Genomic DNA, 19,675 nt, shown 5'->3' with positions numbered 1-19,675 from the left:
AAACTTCTGAGATCAATCCCAAACTTCTGAGATCAATCCCAAATTTCTGAGATTATTCCCAATTTTCTGTGATACCTCCCACATTCCTGGGGTAGCTCCTGAATTTCTGTCCCCAGCTCCTGGCCTGTCCTTGGCCCCAGCTGGGCCCGTCCCTGTCCCACACAGAGCAGGGCATCCCTGGGGGCTTCTCCTCAATGTGGAAAGGACCAAAAAAGGAAACAAGAACCCCACGAGCAGCTGAGATTTGCTCCATTTAATTCCAATTAACCTCAGAGGTGCCAACCCAGCAGCTTGGTGCCCTCAGGGATGTCCCTTGTCCCAAATTCCCCAGCCCAGCCCCAGTTTTCCAGCAGGCCTCAAATCCTCTGTGTTCAGCTCATCCAGGCTGTGGAACTGCAGCATTTTCCCCTGGGGAAATCCAGAATTTTCCTCCATCTCTGCTCCCCTGGGATGCTCCAGGGGCTGGGAGCGCCCAGGATGGAGGAAGAGGAGGAGGAGGAGGCTCAGTGCTGGCCGTGCCCAGCTGCTCCAGGCAGGACCTGCAGAAGGCAAATGGCTCCTAAAAAACCACAGGAAAACCAAAGGGCTCGGCCCCGTGCCCTTGGAAAATGTAAAAACCTGGGGGGCAGCTCTGGGGTGTGGCAAGGGGGTGGCACGGGCACAGCTGGCACCTCTGGGCACAGCTGGGCACAGCTGGCACCTCTGGGCTGTGCCACGGCCGGGGCAGGGCCAGGGAGCTGGGCTGGGGCTCCCTGGAGAGGTTTGGGGGTCCAGGGGCTCCCTGGAGAGGATTTGGAAGCTCAGATTCTCCCTGGAGAAGGTTTGGGGGTCCAGCTGCTTCCTGGAGAGGTTCAGGAGCTCCCTGGAAAAGGTTCAGGGGTTCAGATTCTCCCTGGAGAGGTTTGGGGCTTCAGGGGCTCCCTGGAGAGGATTTGGGAGCTCAGGTTCTCCCTGGAGAGGATTTGAGGACTTTGGGTACTCCCTGAAGAGGATCTGGGGGTTCAGGAGCTCCCTGGAGAGGATCTGGGGGTTCAGGAGCTCCCTGGAGAGGATCTGGGGGTTCAGGAGCTCTGTGCCCTGCTCTGGGGCTCCCTGGGCAGCGAGGGCCCAGCCTGGTGCCCGCTCTGGCCAGGCAGCTGCTGGTGGGTGGCAAATCCTGCCCGGGCAGGGCTGAGGCTGCTGGGTGCCCACGGGAGCTCTCAGTGGTGCCTGCAGGAGCTCTGGGTGCCCACGGGAGCTCTCAGTGATGCCCAAGGATCTCTTGGTGATGCCCACGGAAGCTCTGGGTGGTGCCCAGGATCTCTCTTGGTGCCCACAGGATCTCTCAGTGGTGCCCAAGGACCTCTGGGTGCCCTCAGGGTGTCTGGGTGGTGCCCAGCCCCAGCTGAGCTGCCCCTCTCCAGGGCTCTCTGCTCTGCTCAGTTGCTCTCCACCAGCTTGGCCAGGCCCTGCCTGAGCTCGCTGAGCTCGAAGATCTTCACATCCATGATCTCGGCCACCCTGGTGACCTCGTGCTGCACCCTGTCCCTCTGTGCCAGGCTCTCTGCCAGGCTCTGCTCTGCCAGCTGCAGCCGCTGCTCCAGCTCCGCGTTCCGGGCCTCCAGCTCCTGCGGGGACGGACGGACGGACGGACAGAGAGAGAGAGAGAGACAGACAGACAGACGGACAGACGGACAGACAGGCTGCTCACAGCCCAGAGCGCCACCCCAGGGCTCCTTCCTGAGCCACCAGGGGGGAGCTCCGTGCCCTGCCCTGCCCATGGGGTGAGGCTGTGGGAGGGCAGCTGTGCCCGCAGGGATGGCCCAGCCCTGTGGGGTCGGCCCTGGATCCTCCCCAGCCCCGTGGGATCGGCCCTGGATCCTCCCCAGCCCCGTGGGATCGGCCCTGGATCCTCCCCAGGTGTGGATCCCACCCAGGATCCCAGCCTGGATCCTCCCAGCCCGGTGGGGTTGGCTCCCCAGTCACAGCCTGGGCAAAGCAGGGCTGTCCCCAAGGTGCCACCTCCCCCTTTACCTGCAGCTTCTGCAGCGTCTCCTCGCGCTCGCCCTCGGCCTCCCAGCGGCCGCACCTCTGGCTCTTCAGCAGCTGGATCTCCTGGGGAAATGGGGTTTATCATTGGCTTTGTGCAAATACTGAGGTGAATATTGTGTGTGTTAGTGTGAAAAATGGGGGTTTATCATTGGCTTTGTGCAAATATTGAGGTGAATATTGTGTGTGTTAGTGTGAAAAATGGGGGTTTGTGATCAGAGTTCTCTTCCCAACCTGGTGATTCTGGGAATTCTGAGCTGCCAAGATCCTGAGCCTCTCTACCCCAGCACATCCCTGTCCCTTAGAGCTCAGATAGCTGGGGGCTCTCACAGGTTTGGGGGGGTAACACAGGTTTTGGGAGGGTCACACAGGTTTTGGGGGGGTCACACAGGTTTTGGGGGGGTTACACAGGTTTTGGGGGGTTACACAGGTTTTGGGGGGTTCTGCCAGCCTCACCTCATCCTTGGCCTTGAGCAGCAGCTCCAGCTCCTCCAGGCTCTGGCTCAGCTCCTCCTTGTTGTTGTCACTGGAGGAGTCCTGGGTGCCCTGAGCCTCCAGCTCTGCCACCTGCAAGGTGAAATCATTGCCTCAGGAACTTCCTGACCCCTCAATAATTCCCTCAATAATTCCCTGCAAGCTGGAATCCTCCCCTCAGGAACTTCCTGACCCCTCAATAATTCCCTGCAAGGTGGAATCCTCCCCTCAGGAATTTCCTCACCCTCAGCACCACTGCCATGCTCTGGCCTCCCTGCAAACCCACCTGGCTTTCACCGGGCAGCTCCTGCCTGGGGCTGGGAGGGAAACAATTCCTTCAGCTCTGCCCGGACCACACCCATTTGGTGGCTCAAAAAACCATTTTGTGCTCAAAACAAACCCACTTTAGAGCCCGTGCCTGTGCTTTCTGCAGGAATTCTGTGCTCCAGCACGGCTGAACTGGCTCACACCCGGCCCCTGAGCCCCAGCCTGCAGATCCAGCTCCGTTTGGAGGCCTCCAAAAGCTCTGGAGCTGCTGCAGAGCTGAGCTGGAAGGGTTTGCCCAGGAGAACTCCCCTGGAAAATGCAGCTCGGTGCCTTGGATTATTCATGAGGAGGATGAATTTTTAAAGTGATTCTGGGCTGCTCTGAGCTCTGCTCTGAGCTCCAAGGAGCTCACCCAGACACGGAGCAGATCCTGCAGCTCCCTGGAGCACCAGGGCCAGGGTGGGGCCAGAACCCACCAAAATTTAGGGATTTAGGGACAGTGATGGGGGTGTTTCACTGAGCTATGGCTCCTTCTGTGATCCTGCCGAGGTCCAGGGAATCCTGAGGGAATCCTGAGGGAATCCTGAGGGAATCCTGAGGGAGGGATATTGGGAATAACAACGGGGAATCCTGAGGGAATCCTGATGGAATACTGAGGGATGGATGTTGGGAATAACATCAGGGAATCCTGAGGGAATCCTGAGGGAGGGATATTTGGAATAACAATGGGGAATCCTGAGGGAATCCTGAGGGAATCCTGAGGGAGGGATATTTGGAATAACAACGGGGAACCCTGAGGGAATCCTGAGGGAGGGATGTTTAGAATAACACTGGGGAATCCTGAGGGAGGGACGTTGGGGATACCAAGGGAATTCTGAGAGAAACTTGAGGGAGGGATGTTGGGAATAACACCAGGGAATCCTGAGGGAATCCTGAGGGAGGAATGTTGGGAATAACAAAGGGGAATCCTGAGGGAGTCCTGAGGGAGGGATGTTGGTGATCCTGAGGGATGGGCACTGGGAACCCTGGGAGCGGAATGTTGGGAATGAGCCCAGGGAATCCCTGGGGCGGGATGTTGTCAATCCTGAGGGATGGATGGAGGGATGGATGTTGTCCCTCCTGATGGAGGGATGGAGGCTGTTGTCAGTCCTGAGGCCGTGTCCCCCTGCCCTCCTGGCTCACCCGCTGGCGCAGCGCCTCCGTCTCCTCCTGGTACGCCGCCAGCTCCTTCTTCCACTGCTCCACGCTGGCGTTGGCCTCGTGCAGCGCCGCCACCAGCTTGGAGTTGTTGTCCTGCAGGCTGAAGAACTCGGCCTCCCACTGCACCTCGCTCACCGAGCTGGGACAGGGGGGAAATTCTGGGATTGGTTCTGGGATTCTGGGATTGATTCTGGGATTAATTCTGGGATTGATTCTGTAAATCTATTGATTGATTCTGGGATTGATTCTGGGATTGATTCTGGGATTCTGAGATTGATTCTGGGATTGATTCTGGGATTCTGTGAATGATTCTGTAAATCTGTGATTGATTCTGGGATTGATTCTGGGATTCTGTGATTGATTCTGGGATTGATTCTGAGATTGACTCTGGGATTCTGGGATTGATTCTGCGATTAATTCTGGGATTCTGTGAATGATTCTGTAAATCTGGGATTGATTCTGGGATTGATTCTGGGATTCTGTGAATGATTCTGGGATTGATTCTGGGATTGATTCTGGGATCGATTCTGGGATTCTGTGATGATTCTGTAAATCTGTGATTCTGTGATTGATTCTGTGATTGATTCTGGGATTCTGTGGTGAGTCTGTGAATCTGTGATTCTGTAACGATTCTGTGATTCTGTAATTGATTCTGTGACTGTGATTCTGGGATTCTGTGATTGATTCTGTGATTGATTCTCTGAATCCAGCCGAGGCTTTGAGCAGTAGGCAGAGAATGAAAAGTGCAGAACGGGTCAGAACAATTTGGGATGACAAAACCAAGCACCCAACCCTGACAGAGGGGGAATTTGAGGGCAGCCTCACCCCTCGGAGAGCATCTTCTTCAGCCTCTCCTTCTCGGTGCTGATCTCCACATCCGCGCTCTGGCTGCGGAACAGTTTGTCCTCCCCAGGTCCATTGGAGCTGATGATGGGGCTGGGCAGCACCTGGGGCAAGGACAGGGACAGGTGATGATGATGATGGGGCTGGGAGGAAGGACAGGGACAGGTGATGGTGATGATGGGGCTGGGAGGAAGGACAGGGACGGGTGATGGTGATGATGGGGCTGGGAGGAAGGACAGGGACGGGTGATGATGATGATGGGGCTGGGAGGAAGGACAGGGACGGGTGATGATGATGATGGGGATGGGAGGAAGGACAGGGACGGGTGATGATGATGATGGGGATGGGAGGAAGGACAGGGACGGGTGATGATGATGATGGGGATGGGAGGAAGGACAGGGACGGGTGATGGTGATGATGGGGCTGGGAGGAAGGACAGGGACAGGTGATGATGATGATGGGGCTGGGAGGAAGGACAGGGACGGGTGGGCACCTCCAGCAGGGTCCCCTCCCTCTGGGCTGGCCCTGGGGCCACCAACCCGGCCTGGCTGTGCAGGGTCAGACCTGGAGGGGTCCATGCAGGGCACAGAGGGACAGCAGGGCAGCAGCACAGGGAGCATTTTTCCCTTTTTCTCCCCTTTTCTCCCCATTCCCCGGCCTCACCTGGTGGGAAGGGATGCTCAGGGCAGGGTTGGTGAGCTCAGTTTTATCCTGGCATTTCTCCCTGGCCACACGAGCTGCCTCCTTCACTTCCTGGAACTTCTCTGCAAACTGGAGGGGAAGGGAAGAGTCACCCTGGGGCTGGGGGCCAGCAGAGCAATGTAATAGAAATTATATTGATATTATATAAATATCATATAAATATATAATATACCATATATTATATAAACATATAATGATGCTCTGCCTGCAGCCTCCTTTAAAACACTTCTGAACTTCTCTCCAACACCAAAATTCAGGGATTTGAATCTGAGTTTGGCACTCAGGGCCGTGGGTTCAGCACAGAAGCAGCCCCAGCTCCATTCGTGGCACCCAAACCCCTCTGCAGACCCAGCTTCACTTTAGAGCTGGTTTTGGAACCTTGGCACCTTGAATCCCATTCCAGCCTGGTGAGAACAGCACCTCAGGAGGTGCCTGAGGATCCTCTGGAGGGGTTTCTGCAGGGGGTCCCTGAGCTCACCTGGGACAGGTTCCCCAGGTCTCCCCAGGCTCCCCAGGTCCCCGCTCACCTGGCTCAGGCTCCCCAGGCTCCCCAGGTTCCCCAGGCTCCCCAGGCTCACCTGGCTCAGGTTCCCCAGGCTCCCCAGGCTCCCCAGGCTCCAGCTCACCTGGCTCAGGCTCCCCAGGCTCCCCAGGTCCCAGCTCACCTGGCTCAGGTGCTGCTCAGAGGCGAAGCCCAGCCCGTACACCGTGTTGGCCCTGCTGTCTGCCCACTGCCCGAACTTCTGCGAGGTCTTGGTGAACGTCATGTTGGGGGTGATGGTGCTGTTGATGATGGCCTGGGCAGGGGACAATGGGGACAATGGGGAAGGAGGGAATCCATCAGGGAATCATCGATCAGGGAATCATTGATCAGGGAATCAATCAGGGAATTGATCAGGGAATCAGTCAGGGAGTCAGGGAGTCAGTCAGGGGATCAATCAGAGAACCAATCAGAGAATCATCTGCTTTTGTGGGGGGAACAGCTGCTTTTTTTGGGACACAGCTGTTATTTAGGGACACAGCTGTTATTTTAGGGACACAGCTGTTATTTAGGGACACAGCTGTTATTCTGGGGGCACAGCCATTATTTTGGGGGCACAGCTGTTATTCTGGGGGCACAGCTGTCATTCTGGGGACACAGCTGTCATTTTGGGGGGCACAGCTGTTATTTTAGGCACACAGCTGTCATTCTGGGGGCACAGCTGTTATTTTGGGGGGCATAGCTGTCATTCTGGGGACACAGCTGTCATTCTGGGGGGCACAGCTGTCATTCTGGGGGCACAGCTGTCATTTTGGGCACACAGCTGTTATTTTAGGCACACAGCTGTCATTTTAGGGGCACAGCTGTCATTTTGGGGGGCACAGCTGTCATTTTGGGGGGCACAGCTGCCGGGGGGTGCCGGGGCAGTGCCCACCTTGGTGCCCCCCACGCTGATGATCCTGTAGACGCTGCGCGTGGCATCGTAGAAGTAGGAGACGGTCAGGGCGTGTTTGCTGGCTGGGATCCAGTTCCTCTTGGTGGCAGGGTCGATCTGGAACACGTGGGCCCTGGTGCTGAAGATGGGCTGCTCCCTGCAGGGATGGAGAACAGGGCTGTTAATTCATGGCTTTATAGGGGCAGGATTCCAGCTGGGGGCCAGAACAAATTAATATTGGAATCATTGTTTTATAGGGGCAGGATTTCAGCTGGGGGCCAGAACTGATTAATACTGAAATCATCATTTTATAGGGGCAGGATTCCAGCTGGGGGTCAGAACCAGTTCACATTGGAATCATGATTTTATAGGGGCAGGATTCCAGCTGGGGGCCAGAACAAATTAATATTGGAATCATCGTTTTATAGGGGCAGGATTCCAGCTGGGGGCCAGAACTGATTAATACTGAAATCATCATTTTATAGGGGCAGGATTCCAGCTGGGGGCCAGAACCAGTTCACATTGGAATCATGATTTTATAGGGGCAGAATTCCAGCTGGGGGTCAGAACCAGTTCACATTGGAATCATGATTTTATAGGGGCAGGATTCCAGCTGGGGGCCAGAACCAGTTCACATTGGAATCATTGTTTTATAGGGGCAGGATTCCAGCTGGGGGCCAGAACCAATTAATACTGAAATCATCATTTTATAGGGTTAGAATTTCAGCTGGGGGTCAGAACCAGCTAATATTGGAATCATGATTTTATAGGGGCAGGATTTGAGATGAGAACCAATTCACATTGGAATCATGATTTTATAGGGTTAAAATTTCAGGTCAGGACCAATCCACATTGAAGTTAGATACACCAGCAGGAGAACAGGGCTTTGAATCATGATTTTATAGGGTTAAAATTTCAGCTGAGGGTCAGAACCAATTCCCACTGAAGCTAGATACACCAATGATAGGTTAGTGATTATTAGATGCTTAAATCTGTTGTAGAAATAACAATCTAAAGGTAATTGTTCTATTACGAGCTCATTTGTAGAAGGAAGTGGAGCAAGTGAAGCATTAAAGGAATTATTGGAACCAGCAGAACAGTGCCCAGCACCTGGAACACAAAGCAGGGGGGCTTGGATGGTGCCAGAGGTCACAGAGACCTGAGGAAGACTTTCCTGACTTCATCCCTGACCCAGTTTGAGACCACTGACCCAATTAGACAGAAGAAGTGCACACGTGTGAAGGACTAATAACCTCATTTTAACACAGAGCAGGGATGGGCGGGGCTGGCCTTATGCAAATGCATTATTTTGGGAAATAAATAGAAGGCAAAGAGCCTTGTGCAGCGCAGTCACACATTTCAGAATTGTCTGTGATTTTTGGTCCCAGTGTGGGGGCAGCTGAGGGAAGGGGCAAGAGCAGCAATTTCCAGCCACGCTGCCTCCCTCTGTCCTGGTCAGCCCTGCTGCTGCTGCCAGGTGCCCGCCAGCCCCTCCAGGGACAGAGATCATTGTGTAATAATCACAGATCCTCTGAACCATGCTTCTCCCAGGAAAATCCTGGGAAACTCAGAGGAAAGGATTCCTACAATTATTATCTCTCTTTCTGTAGCCATTTATCGAAACAGGACAGCCCCCATGGTAGGGAGGAATGAGGAGGAGACTCCATCTTATCAGAGGGCTAATTAATTATTTATTATCCTCTATTATTCTATGCTGTATTACACTATATTCCACACATCTGAGCTGAATCTGCCAAGCACCCAACCCTGCTCACCCTGCCCAGAATCTGTGCCTGTCCTGACAGTCCTGACACACACACAGGCCAAGGAACCAAGCCCCCTCACTGTGGGTGAACAATCCCCACATTGCATTCTGCTGTGGCACAAACACAGGCACAGAAAATGATGAGAATTGTGTTTTTCCTTTCTCTGAGGTTCAGAGAATGTGAAACCCAGAAATATTCTTGGGAGGAATTGTGCCTTGCTTTTCTCTGTGCAGAGCAATGTGGCTAAAACTGTTGTTTACAGACATGATTCTCCAGAGTGCTACTCCTGGATGGATGGATTGGTCATGGATGGACAGACAGACAGACAGACACAGGAATTGAGCCCACAAAGCTCCCTGCCCCCAGCACAGCCCTTCCTGCCCTGACTCACACCAGGGAAGCACATCCTGCACGTCCCAGGATCAAAGCAGGTCCCCCAGTGATGGAAGGAAACTCTGCACCCCCAGACGTGCAGCTGCTCAGGGAGCCCCAGCCCAGTGGGGTTTGGGGCTGGAATATCCCAGGAGCTGAGCAGGGATTCTGCCCCCAGCCCAGCGGGGTTTGGGGCTGGAATGCTCAGAGCTGCTGCCCCCAGAGTCAGGGATTTGGGTCAGGAATATCCCAGGGTGCTGCCCCCAGGGTTGGGGGTCTGGGGTTGGATTGTCCCAACTGAGCAGGGCTGCTGCCCCCAGGGTGTTCCAGGGGAGGGAGGGAGGGAGGGAAGGAAGGAGGGAAGGAAGGAGGGAAGGAGGGAAGGAAGGAAGGAAGGAAGGAAGGAAGGAAGGAAGGAAGGAAGGAAGGAAGGAAGGAAGGAAGGAAGGAAGGAAGGAAGGAAGGAAGGAAGGAAGGTAGGAAGGTTGGTTTCAGGAATGTTTTCCATGATAAAACAGCCCAACTGCTCCAGGGTTCCTCTGGCTCTGACTGCACCCAGGGCCGTGCTCAGAACCCAAACCCAGGGGAGTTTGATGGGATTGGCCCCGCTGGCAGCTGCCAGGCCCAGGCCCAGGCCCAGTCACAGTCACAGGCCCAGGCCCAGGCACCGTCACGGGCACAGGCCCAGTCACAGGCCCAGGCCCAGTCACAGGCCCGGGCCCAGTCACAGGCCCAGGCACGGCCACAGGCCCAGGCACGGCCACAGGCCCAGGCCCAGTCACAGGCCCAGGCCCAGGCCCAGGCCCAGGCCCAGGCCCAGACTCAGGCACAAGCCCAGGCCCAAGCCCAGACCCAGGCCCAGACTCAGGCACAAGCCCAGGCCCAGGCCCAGGCCCATTCCCGCTGTGTGCAGCTGCCCAGCCCCAGCCCCTGCTGCTCCCTCCCCGCTCCGGGGCAGCCTGAGCCGCCTGTCCCATCAATCCCAGCACCCCTGCAGCTCTCCAGGGCCAGCCCCAGAGCTCAGCAGGGAATATTTGATTTCCTTCCCCCTCCCAGCCCTGGCTCAGATTTCTCCCGCCAGCACAACCCCCCTCCCTCTCTGCCTGCATTTCTGGAGTGAGATTCCAATTTCCCAGGCTCTGTTTTCACGTGGATCATGACCTATCTTTGGCACAGGGGAAAAAACTGATATTTCTGCTCCTGAACCCCCAGATCCTGGGCTGGTTTTGGACAGGCCCGAGGCAGGACTTTACCGAGTTGTTGACATTTGTTAGTAGGGGCAGGAGGCTCGTGCAGTTAGTGGGGTGTCCCCTCCTCCAGCAGCTCCTCCTCAGGGCTCCCTCAGCTGCTCTGAGGCTCCTTCCCAGCGCTGCCTCCACAGGGATTCATTCCCTGGCAAGGGAAAAACCCAACAATTATTTGTGATTTGTTACTCCCCACACAAGCAGGCACCTCCAGGGGCTCTGTGTGCCCCCAGCATTCACAGAGCTGCTCGTTTGCAGTGACTCCTCATCACTGAACAAGGTTTATTTCCCCGCTGTGGGAGACATTTGGGTGAGCTGAGCAAATGGAGCAAAACCCCCTGGCAGCAGGGAAGGGGCCACAGGAGCCTGGGAGGCTCCAGGGCTTCCAGCCAAGCCCACGTGGTGCTGCTGCCTGATGGAAAACCCTCCTGGGAGATCATTCCTCGGGCACAGCAGCTGTTCCTGGGCTCCTGTCCGTCCTGGAGCCCTGTCCCTGTGTCCCTGTCTGTCCTGGAGCCCTGTCCCTGTGTCCCTGTCTGTCCAGGATCCTGTCCCTGTGTCCTTGTCTGTCCTGGAGCCCTGTCCCTGTGTCCCTGTCTGTCCAGGATCCTGTCCCTGTGTCCCTGTCCATCCTGGAGCCCTGTCCCTGTGTCCCTGTCCGTCCTGGAGCCCTGTCCCTGTGTCCCTGTCCATCCAGATCCTGTCCCTGTGTCCCTGTCCATTCTGGAGCTCTGTCCCTGTGTCCCTGTCCATCCTGTCCCCATGTCCCCGTGTCCCTGTCCCTCCCTGTCCTCTCCAGCTCTCCTGGAGCCCTTTCCAGGCTCTGGGAACAGCTCCAGGGTTTCTCTGTAACTTCCCTTCCCCAGCCTTGGGCACCTCCAGGGGTGCAGGGGCAGCCTCAGCTGCTCTGGGAATTCCATCCCAGCCCCTTCCCATCATCTCCAGCCTGAACCAGCAGAAGGTGAGGACAGAGGGACGGGACAGAGGGATGGGACAGAGGGACGGGACAGAGGGACGGGACAGAGGGACGGGACAGAGGGACACCCAGGGGTGACAGCCGGAGCTGAGCTGCCCCAGGAGCTGCTCCCCAGACACCACCAAGCGTTCCAAAGCAGCGCTGGGGCTCCCACTCCTGTTCCCCTCCCTGAAATGCTGAGTCCCCGCAGCAAAGGGTGAATAAATAAAGGTGTAAATAGTGAATAAATAAAGGTGTAAATAGAGAACAAATAAAGGTGCAAATAGTGAATAAATAAAGGTGTAAATAGTGAACAAATAAAGGTGCAAATAGTGAATAAATAAAGGTGCAAATAGTGAATAAATAAAGGTGTAAATAAAACCACTCGCACCCGGGGCTGGCCTTGGCAGATAACTGAGGAGGAGCAAAGCAAAGGCCTGGAAGGACAAAGATCTGGTGGCACTGGAAGGGATCCAGCTCAGGGGGAAGGGCAGAATTCAACAGCCCTGGGAGCTTCAAAATAACCGGGGGATATTCACTGAATGAGGGGATAGGGAAGGGGTCAAATGCTGCATTTTTAACACGTTCTGAGCTGGAATGTTTAGCCTTGCATTTTATTTTAGGGGTGAGGAAGTGGGGAGTTGTGAGTTGCTGCAACTTCTTTTAGTGGCTATCCGCTGAAAGAGCATCTCCAGTTAGTGAATGTCCTTTAAAAGCACCCCTGAATTCAGTGAATATCCTTTAAAAGAACCCCTGAATTTAGTGAATATCTATTAAAAGCAGCCCTGAATTTAGTGGATATCCATTAAAAGCACCCCTGAATTTAGTGAATATCATTTAAAAGAACCCCTGAATTCAGTGAATATCCTTTAAAAGCATCCCTTCTTTTAGTGGATGTCTGGGGAGGATCCAGGGATCCAGGGAAGGTCCCAAGGAATGTTTGTTATCTGTCATTTCTTATTTGTGATTTCTTATTTGTTATCAGTGATCTGTTATCAGTGATTTGTTATCTGTGATCTGTGCTCTGTGCTCTGAGCCCCCAGCTGTGGGTCTGGGCAAGCAGCAGTGCCCCGCAGGGCAGGGTGAGGAGAGCTGGGGACACGGTGACACAGGCCCAGGGCACAGCAGCCCCGTGCCAGGAGGGACAGATGGCACCAGTGGCACCAGGCTGGGCACAGGAGGTGCCAGGGGCTGGCAGGGACAGGAGCCAGCCCTGCCACAGTGTCACAGGGGCTGTGCTGTCCCAGTGTCACAGGGGCTGTCCTGTCCTGCCACAGTGTCACACAGGCTGTCCTCACTGTCCTGTCACAGTGTCACACGGGCTGTCCTCACTGTCCTGTCACAGTGTCACACGGGCTGTCCTCACTGTCCTGTCACACAGGCTGTACTGTCCTGTCACAGTGTCACAGGGGCTGTGCTGTCCTCTCCCAGTGTCACACGGGCTGTCCTGTCACGGTGTCACACAGGCTGTCCTGTCACACAGGCTGTCCTGTCCTGTCCCAGTGTCACACGGGCTGTCCTGTCCTGTCACAGTGTCACAGGGGCTGTCCTGTCCTGCCATGGATGTCACACGGGCTGTCCTTGCTGTCCTCACTGTCCTGGCCTGGGCTCTGCCCTCCCACCCTCAGGGGCCTCTCCCTGAGCGGGGTCTGCAGGACAGGGATGGGTGAGAATAGGACTGAAATGAGTGAGGGGGACAGGGATGAGAGCAGGACAGGGATGAGAGCAGGACAGGAATAAATGAGTGTGAGCAGGACAGGGATGAGTGTGAGCAGGACAGGAATGAGTGTGAGCAGGACAGGAATGAGTGTGAGCAGGATTAAGATGAGTGTGAGCAGGATTAAGATGAGTGAGTGTGAGCAGGACAGGGATGAGCCCAGCCCTGGCCGCTGGCCATGCTGAGTCAGCTGAGCCCAGCCTGGGGCTGAGCCAGGCTCTGCCTCCCCTCCCTGAGGGAGAACCCCCAGCAATCCCTGAGGAGGGAGAAATCCCAGGAATCCCCGAGGGAAAGAATCCCCCAGGAATCCCTGATGGAAAGAACCCCCCAGGAATCCCAGAGGGAAAGAACCCCCAGGAATCCCTGATGGAAAGACCCCCCCAGCAAAGCCCAGGCCAGGTTGAGCCCAGGGCAGCCCAGGCTGAGCCCAGCAGCCGAAGGCAGAACTGGGGCACAGAGAGGGGCTGGGAGCCCAACCCTGCTCCTCCTCCTCCTGCTCCTCCTCCAGGGCTGTCTGCCTGCTCTCCTTTTATCTCCCCTCAGCAGCCCCAGGAGCTGTCTGTCTGTCTGTCTGTCTGTCTGCCTGTCTGTCAGTGCTGCTGATAAACTCAGCCCCAGCTCCTTCCCTCTGCCCCTGCAGAGCCTCTGGGGGTGCAGGAGAATCCCAGCCCTGGTCCCTGTCCTGGGCAGGGCCTGGAGCCGGCCTTGGCTGATCCCTCCCCATCCAGGGTATTCCACATGCCAGGGTATTCCACATGCCAGGGTATTCCACAATTCAGGGTATTCCACATGCCAGGGTATTCCACATGCCAGGGTATTCCACAATTCTACCCAGCATATTCCATAGCCCACATCCACAATTCAGGATATTCCACAATTCTACCCAGGATAGTCCACAATTCAATTCAGGACTTTCCACTACCCAGGATATTCCACAATCCAGGATATTCCACATCTCAGGATATTCCACATTTCAAGCCGGGATTTCCCACAATCCAGGATATCCCACGGTTCCTCCCCAGGGCGCTGAACTGCAGAATTGCTTTGGGGACAAAGTTTGGATTCCAAAAATGGATTTAGGGGTTTGGGAATAAAGTTTGGGAAGATGGATTTGGGGCTTTGGAGACAAGGTTTGGGTTCCCAAGCAGGATTTGGGGTTTTGGGGACAAGGTCTGGGTTCCCAATCCGGATTTGGGGTTTTGGGGACAAGGTTTGGGTTCCAAATCAGGATCTGGGGCTTTGGGCACAAGGTTTGGGTTCCAAAGCAGGATTTGGGGTTTTGGGCACAAGGTTTGGGTTCCAAATCAGGATTTGGGGTTTTGGGTGCAAGGTTTGGGTTCCCAATCCGGATTTGGGGCTTTGGGGACAAGGTTTGGGTTCCATATCAGGATTTGGGGCTTTGGGGACAAGGTTTGGGTTCCATATCAGGATTTGGGGCTTTGGGGACAAGGTTTGGGTTCCAAAGCAGGATTTGGGGTTTTGGGGACAAGGTCTGGGTTCCCAATCCGGATTTGGGGCTTTGGGGACAAGGTTTGGGTTCCCAATCCGGATTTGGGGCTTTGGGGACAAGGTTTGGGTTCCCAATCCGGATTTGGGGCTTTGGGGACAAGGTTTGGGTTCCCAATCCGGATTTGGGGCTTTGGGGACAAGGTCTGGGTTCCCAATCAGGATTTGGGGTTTTGGGGTACAAGGTTTGGGTTCCCAATCCGGATTTGGGGTTTTGGGTGCAAGGTTTGGGTTCCCAATCCGGATTTGGGGCTTTGGGGACAAGGTCTGGGTTCCCAGTCAGGGCTTTTCCCTCCCCAGGCTGTGCCCTTGGGGAGGAGCAGCTCCAGGAATAGGATCCGGCTCTGCCCCATCCCAGGAGATTCCTGGGGCAGCTGCTCCAGATCAGGGACAGCCCCCAGCAAGGTCACACACACTCCCAGGGCCTTTAAACCCCAATAAATGGATTTTTCTGGAATTATGGAGCCTCCTGGGTGCCCCTTTCCTCCTCCTGCTCTGGGACACAAACGCCGCTACCACGGAATTAAAATTTTAAAAAAATTTAAAATTTAATTTAGCAATTAAAATTTAAAAATCAAAGCCAGGCTGGAGCTCAGGAATTTTTCAAAGATCCCAGAAAAAAAAAAAAAAAAAAACCAAAAACCCAGCAACGAGAAAATGAGAATTAGAGAAATGGGAAAATGAGAATTAGAGAAATGGGAAAATGAGAATTAGAGAAATGGAGATTTAATATATTGATATATTGCTTTAAAAATAATTTAACTAAAATCAGCTCCCTGAAGGTGATTTTTTAAATCTTTTTTGTAGCCAGAGTTATGGAAATTCTGCTGGAATTTCAGAGTTATGGAAATCGTGCTGGAATTTCAGAATTATGGAAATTTAAAAAAAAAAAAAGGAAGGGGAAAAATTTTTAAAAGGAAACTAGAAAATTTAAAAAAAAAGAAAAGGGAATTTTTTTTAAAAAAAAGGAAAACAGAAAAAAATTTAAAAAGGAGAATAGTAAATTTAAAAAAAGGAAAAGGAGCCCCCGGAATGTGATTTATTCCAATGCCCACGCTGGCAGGGAATGATCTGCACAAGAAACTCCAACAACGCCGGGTCCTAAAAGTGGCTGAGGCTCAGAACTGGGACAGGAATCAAAGCCCAGCCTGAGCTCCTGTCCCACAACAAAATCCACCGAAATCCACCCAAAATCCACCAAAATCCACTAAAATCCACACAGCGCCACATCCCCGCAGCAGAATCCCAAACCCCAAAATCCCAAACCCCAAATCCCAAACTCTTAAAATCCCAACACCAAAATTCCAAACCCCAAAACCTCAAACCCCCAAATCCCAACACGAGAACCCCAAACCCCAAATCCCAAACCCCAAATTCCAGCCCCAAAGCCCAACCGAAGCCCGGGCAGTTTCCAGCAGCTCCCACCCGCTCAGCACCGCCGGGTTCCATTTTCCTGCATCCCGAGCCGCAGCAAACCCGACAAAATCCCCGAATTTTACCCCAATTTTTAACTCCGGGAAAGTTTTCGGGCACAGCCGCGCTCCAGCCCTCCCGGCTCGGCTCCCACAGACCCCGGAGCTCTCCCTTCCACGGGAATTGGTTTAAAGAACTTGCAGCAACTCGCCCTTCCCCGCTTCCCTGCCCCGAAAATCAAAGGGAGGCGAAACTTTCCAGCCGGAGCGCGGAGAAAAGCGGCGATTTAACCCTTGAGTGGCCGTCCCCGCTGCCTCGGGAGCGATGAATAACGAAACAACAAAGGAACAGCGAAAGCAGGGCAGGAACGGCGGCCGCGGCTCTCACCCCATCCCCGCCGGCGCCGCTCCTCTCCCGGCGCCGCCGCCTCCTCTGCCTCCTCTTCCTCTCCTTCTCCCCTTCCTCTTTCTTTCTGTCTTTCTCCGGATCCGGATGCTCTTTAAATTTCCTCCGGAATTTCACTTTGAAGCCTTGCAGCTGCTGCAGCTGCTGCTGCTGCTCCGCGGCACCGGGAGCGGGAGCGGCACCGGGATCGGCACCGGGAGCGGCTTCGGCTCCGGGATCAGCACCGGGATCGGGAGCGGCACCGGCACCGGGAGCGGCTCCGGGACCGGGAGTGGCTCCGGGAGTGGCTCAGGGAGAGGCTCCAGGACCGGGAGCGGCCCCGGCGCTTCTCCGCCCGCTGCTCCCCGGCTGCCCCGCTCGGTTCCGGCCCCGCAGGGAGCGCCTGGATGGAGCCGGTGCCGCTCCGAGCCTTTCCTGCCCCCGCTCCGAGCCTTGCCCCCAGCCCGCCCGGCCCGAGCTCTTCGCTGCCCTCTCCCGGTCCGCTCCTGCCCTCTCCCGGTCCGCTCCTGCCCGCTGCCTGCCGCTCTCTGCCCGCTCTTGCCCGGTCCCTGTCCCTCCTGCCCGCTCCCTCTCCGGTCCCTCCCCGCTCCTGCCCGGTCCTTGCCCGCTCCCCGTCCGCCCCCTACCCGGTCCCTCCCCGCTCCCGCCGCCCCATCCCGCTCACGTTTGGCCGCTTTTCTTCTCCCCGCTTTATTCGCGGCGGCGGCGGCACCGCCTGCCGGGACAGCGGCTCGGGGCCACCGGGGACGGGAGCTCGGGGCCCCGGGAGTGTCTGCAGCACAAAACCCTGGAATCCTTGGGGTTCTCTGTGCCCCAAAACGCCCTCAGCCCTGGAATCCAGATTCCACCCTGGCAGCACCAACACGGGTGCGAGAACCTGAGTGAGATAACCCGGGTGTGATAACCCCGACTGATAACCCAGACTGATAACCCGGGTGTGATAACTGGGGTGTGATAACCCAGACTGATAACCCGGGTGTGATAACACAAATGATGATAACCCAGTGTGATAACCCAGGTGTGAGAACCTGAGTGAGATAACCCGGGTGTGATAACCCAGACTGATAACACAAGTGATGATAACCCAGTGTGATAACCCGGGTGTGGGAACCTGAGTGAGATAACCCGGGTGTGGTAACCCAGACTGATAACCCGGGTGTGATAACACAAGTGATGATAACCCGGGTGTGATAACCCAGACTGATAACCCGGGTGTGATAACCGGGGTGTGATAACCCAGACTGATAACCCGGGTGTAATAACACAAGTGATGATAACCCAGACTGATAACCTGTGATAACCCAGGTGTGATATCCTGAGTGTGATAACCCAGGTGTGATAACACAAGTGATGAAAACCCAGGTGTGATAACCCAGTGTGATAACCCAGACTGATAACCTGTGATAACCCGGGTGTGATATCCCGGGTGTGATAACCCGGGTGTGATAACACAAGTGATGATAACCCAGACCGATAACCTGTGATAACCCAGTGAGATAACCCAGTGTGATATCCTGAGTGTGATAACCCGGGTGTGATAACCCAGTGTGAATCCCCCACTGCTCTCACTCAGCCTTTCCTCTCCTCCCCATCCTACGCTGTTTCCCTGTCCCCATCCCTGTCCCATCCCTTGTCCCATCCCTGTCCCCATCCCCATCCCCGTCCCCGTCCCTGTCCCACCCCTGTCCCATCCCCATCCCCTCCCATTCTGTGTTTCTCTAAAACCGAACAGAAATTCCCCATTTGATGCTGCATTTCCTCTCACTCTCTGTCGCTTTGTCCGAGTTGAACACTGCCAATATTGAGTAGCAGTAGTATTCAGTGTTATTTTAGTATTTCGTGTTATTTTAGTATTTAAATTTAGAGTGTTTCAATGCAAACCACTGCAATGTAACCTCCTGCAGGGATCCCCCATCTCCCCCTGGAGCTCAGAACTCCAATAAACCCCAAGATCTGCTCCTTTCAACCCCAAAATTCCTTTTTTCCCCCACAGCTGCTCAGAATTCCCCTCCAGAACGGCCCCTGAGCCACTTTTCTGTTCCCAAGGACAGAAATTCATCCTTCAGCACTAAAAATACCCAAATCCACCTTTCCTTTTCTGTTTAAAGCAGCTCATTAAGGCCTCCCTCAGTGCCCCTGAGGCTGCTGCTGCCCTGCTGTGGCTCAGGGTTACAAAACCTTGAATTCTGCATTTTTAAAGGGGTTATTGATCAATCCAGTTAACGTAAAATATTGCTGTACCTGTTAATATTGAACACACGAATGTGTCCACACCGAATCGATGTTGATGACGCTGCTCATGAGGGTATTTATATGTTTGATCAGTAATTACTCCCAAACCAGCAGTTTTACACGAAATAGTTGCAATTTCAGGGCCAATATTTGCAATTTTGGAGCCAATATTTGGAATTTCAGGGCCAATATTTGCAATTTTGGAGCCAATATTTGGAATTTCAGGGCCAATATTTGCAATTCCAGAGGCAACATTCGGAATTTCAGAGCCAATATTTGGAATTCCAGAGCCAAAATTTGGAATTTCAGAGCCAACAGTTGGCATTTCAGAGCCCATATCTGGAATTTCAGAGCCAACATTCGGAATTTCCGAGCCAACATTTGGATTTTCAGAGCCAAAATTTGGAATTTCAGAGCCAACATTTGCAATTTCAGAGCCAACATTTGGAATTCCAGAGCCCAAATTTGGCATTTCAGAGCCCACATTTGGATTTTCAGAACCAAAATTTGGCATTTCAGGGCCAATATCTGGAATTTCAGAGCCAACATTTGGAATTTCCGAGCCAACATTTGGATTTTCAGAGCCCACATTTGGCATTTCAGGGCCAATATTTGGCATTTTCAGAGCCCACATTTGGCATTTCAGGGCCAATATTTGCATTTCCAGAGCCCACATTTGGCATTTCAGAGCCAATATTTGCATTTTCAGAGCCCACATTCGGGATTTCTCCAGCCCCGGCTGCAGCAGCTCCTCCCCCAGCCCAGCCCAGGCAATCAGGCCCGGTTTAATTGGGGCAGGTCATTAATGAGAGCTCTGAGAGGGGGGGGCAGCAGGGTCTGCCCTACTTGGGGGGGACAGGGGGGACAGGAGAGGGACAGACAGAGGGACAGGGACAGACAGAGGGACAGGGACAGACAGAGGGACAGAGGGGACAGGAGAGGGACAGGGACAGACAGAGGGACAGAGGGGACAGGGACAGGAAAGGGACAGACAGAGGGACAGGGACAGACAGGGGGACAGGGACAGACAGAGGGACAGACAGAGGGACAGGGACAGACAGGGGGACAGGGACAGACAGAGGGACAGAGGGGACAGGAGAGGGACAGGGACAGACAGAGGGACAGGGACAGACAGA

The 19,675-nt window shown here is 54.6% G+C and overlaps 1 protein-coding gene across 9 annotated transcripts; it reads right to left on the bottom strand.

Annotated features, from left to right (window-relative positions):
• Positions 1-238: 238 nt before the first annotated feature.
• Positions 239-17,123, bottom strand: HOMER3 (homer scaffold protein 3). Of its 9 annotated transcripts, XR_011683166.1 has the most exons (11): positions 16,290-16,832; positions 10,321-10,459; positions 6,930-7,086; positions 6,180-6,311; positions 5,476-5,613; positions 4,795-4,916; positions 3,952-4,108; positions 2,485-2,595; positions 2,014-2,094; positions 1,251-1,607; positions 239-1,209 (listed from the first exon to the last, which is right to left on the bottom strand). XR_011683166.1 is itself a non-coding variant. In XM_071452013.1 (10 exons), exons 2-10 carry the CDS (start codon positions 10,332-10,334, stop codon positions 1,419-1,421), a joined length of 1,101 nt encoding a protein of 366 aa, XP_071308114.1. In that variant the 5' UTR covers positions 10,335-10,459; positions 16,972-17,123; the 3' UTR covers positions 239-1,418. The 9 variants fall into 9 exon arrangements, 8 of the variants coding, with proteins under 8 accessions (XP_071308114.1, XP_071308112.1, XP_071308117.1 ...); XM_071452013.1 differs by lacking the exon at positions 16,290-16,832 and adding an exon at positions 16,972-17,123 and having other exon boundaries at positions 239-1,607; XM_071452011.1 differs by having other exon boundaries at positions 239-1,607.
• Positions 17,124-19,675: the final 2,552 nt, after the last annotated feature.

This window comes from Agelaius tricolor, unplaced genomic scaffold (assembly GCF_023055355.1).
Source record: "Agelaius tricolor isolate 1412-34295 unplaced genomic scaffold, bAgeTri1.0.p SCAF_33, whole genome shotgun sequence".
Lineage (NCBI taxonomy): Eukaryota > Metazoa > Chordata > Aves > Passeriformes > Icteridae > Agelaius > Agelaius tricolor.
Note: the sequence above shows the minus strand (reverse complement) of the source record. Positions and strands in the feature narration are given on the sequence as shown.

Excerpts from the sequence above, each read along its gene's own strand:
- HOMER3 (XM_071452013.1), bottom strand. Across the intron at positions 4,917-5,475 it reads TGAGCATCCCTTCCCACCAG|GTGCTGCCCAGCCCCATCAT; the intron begins GTGAGGCCGGGG and ends TCCTTGCCCCAG. Across the intron at positions 2,596-3,951 it reads CGGAGGCGCTGCGCCAGCGG|GTGGCAGAGCTGGAGGCTCA; the intron begins GTGAGCCAGGAG and ends TTCACCTTGCAG.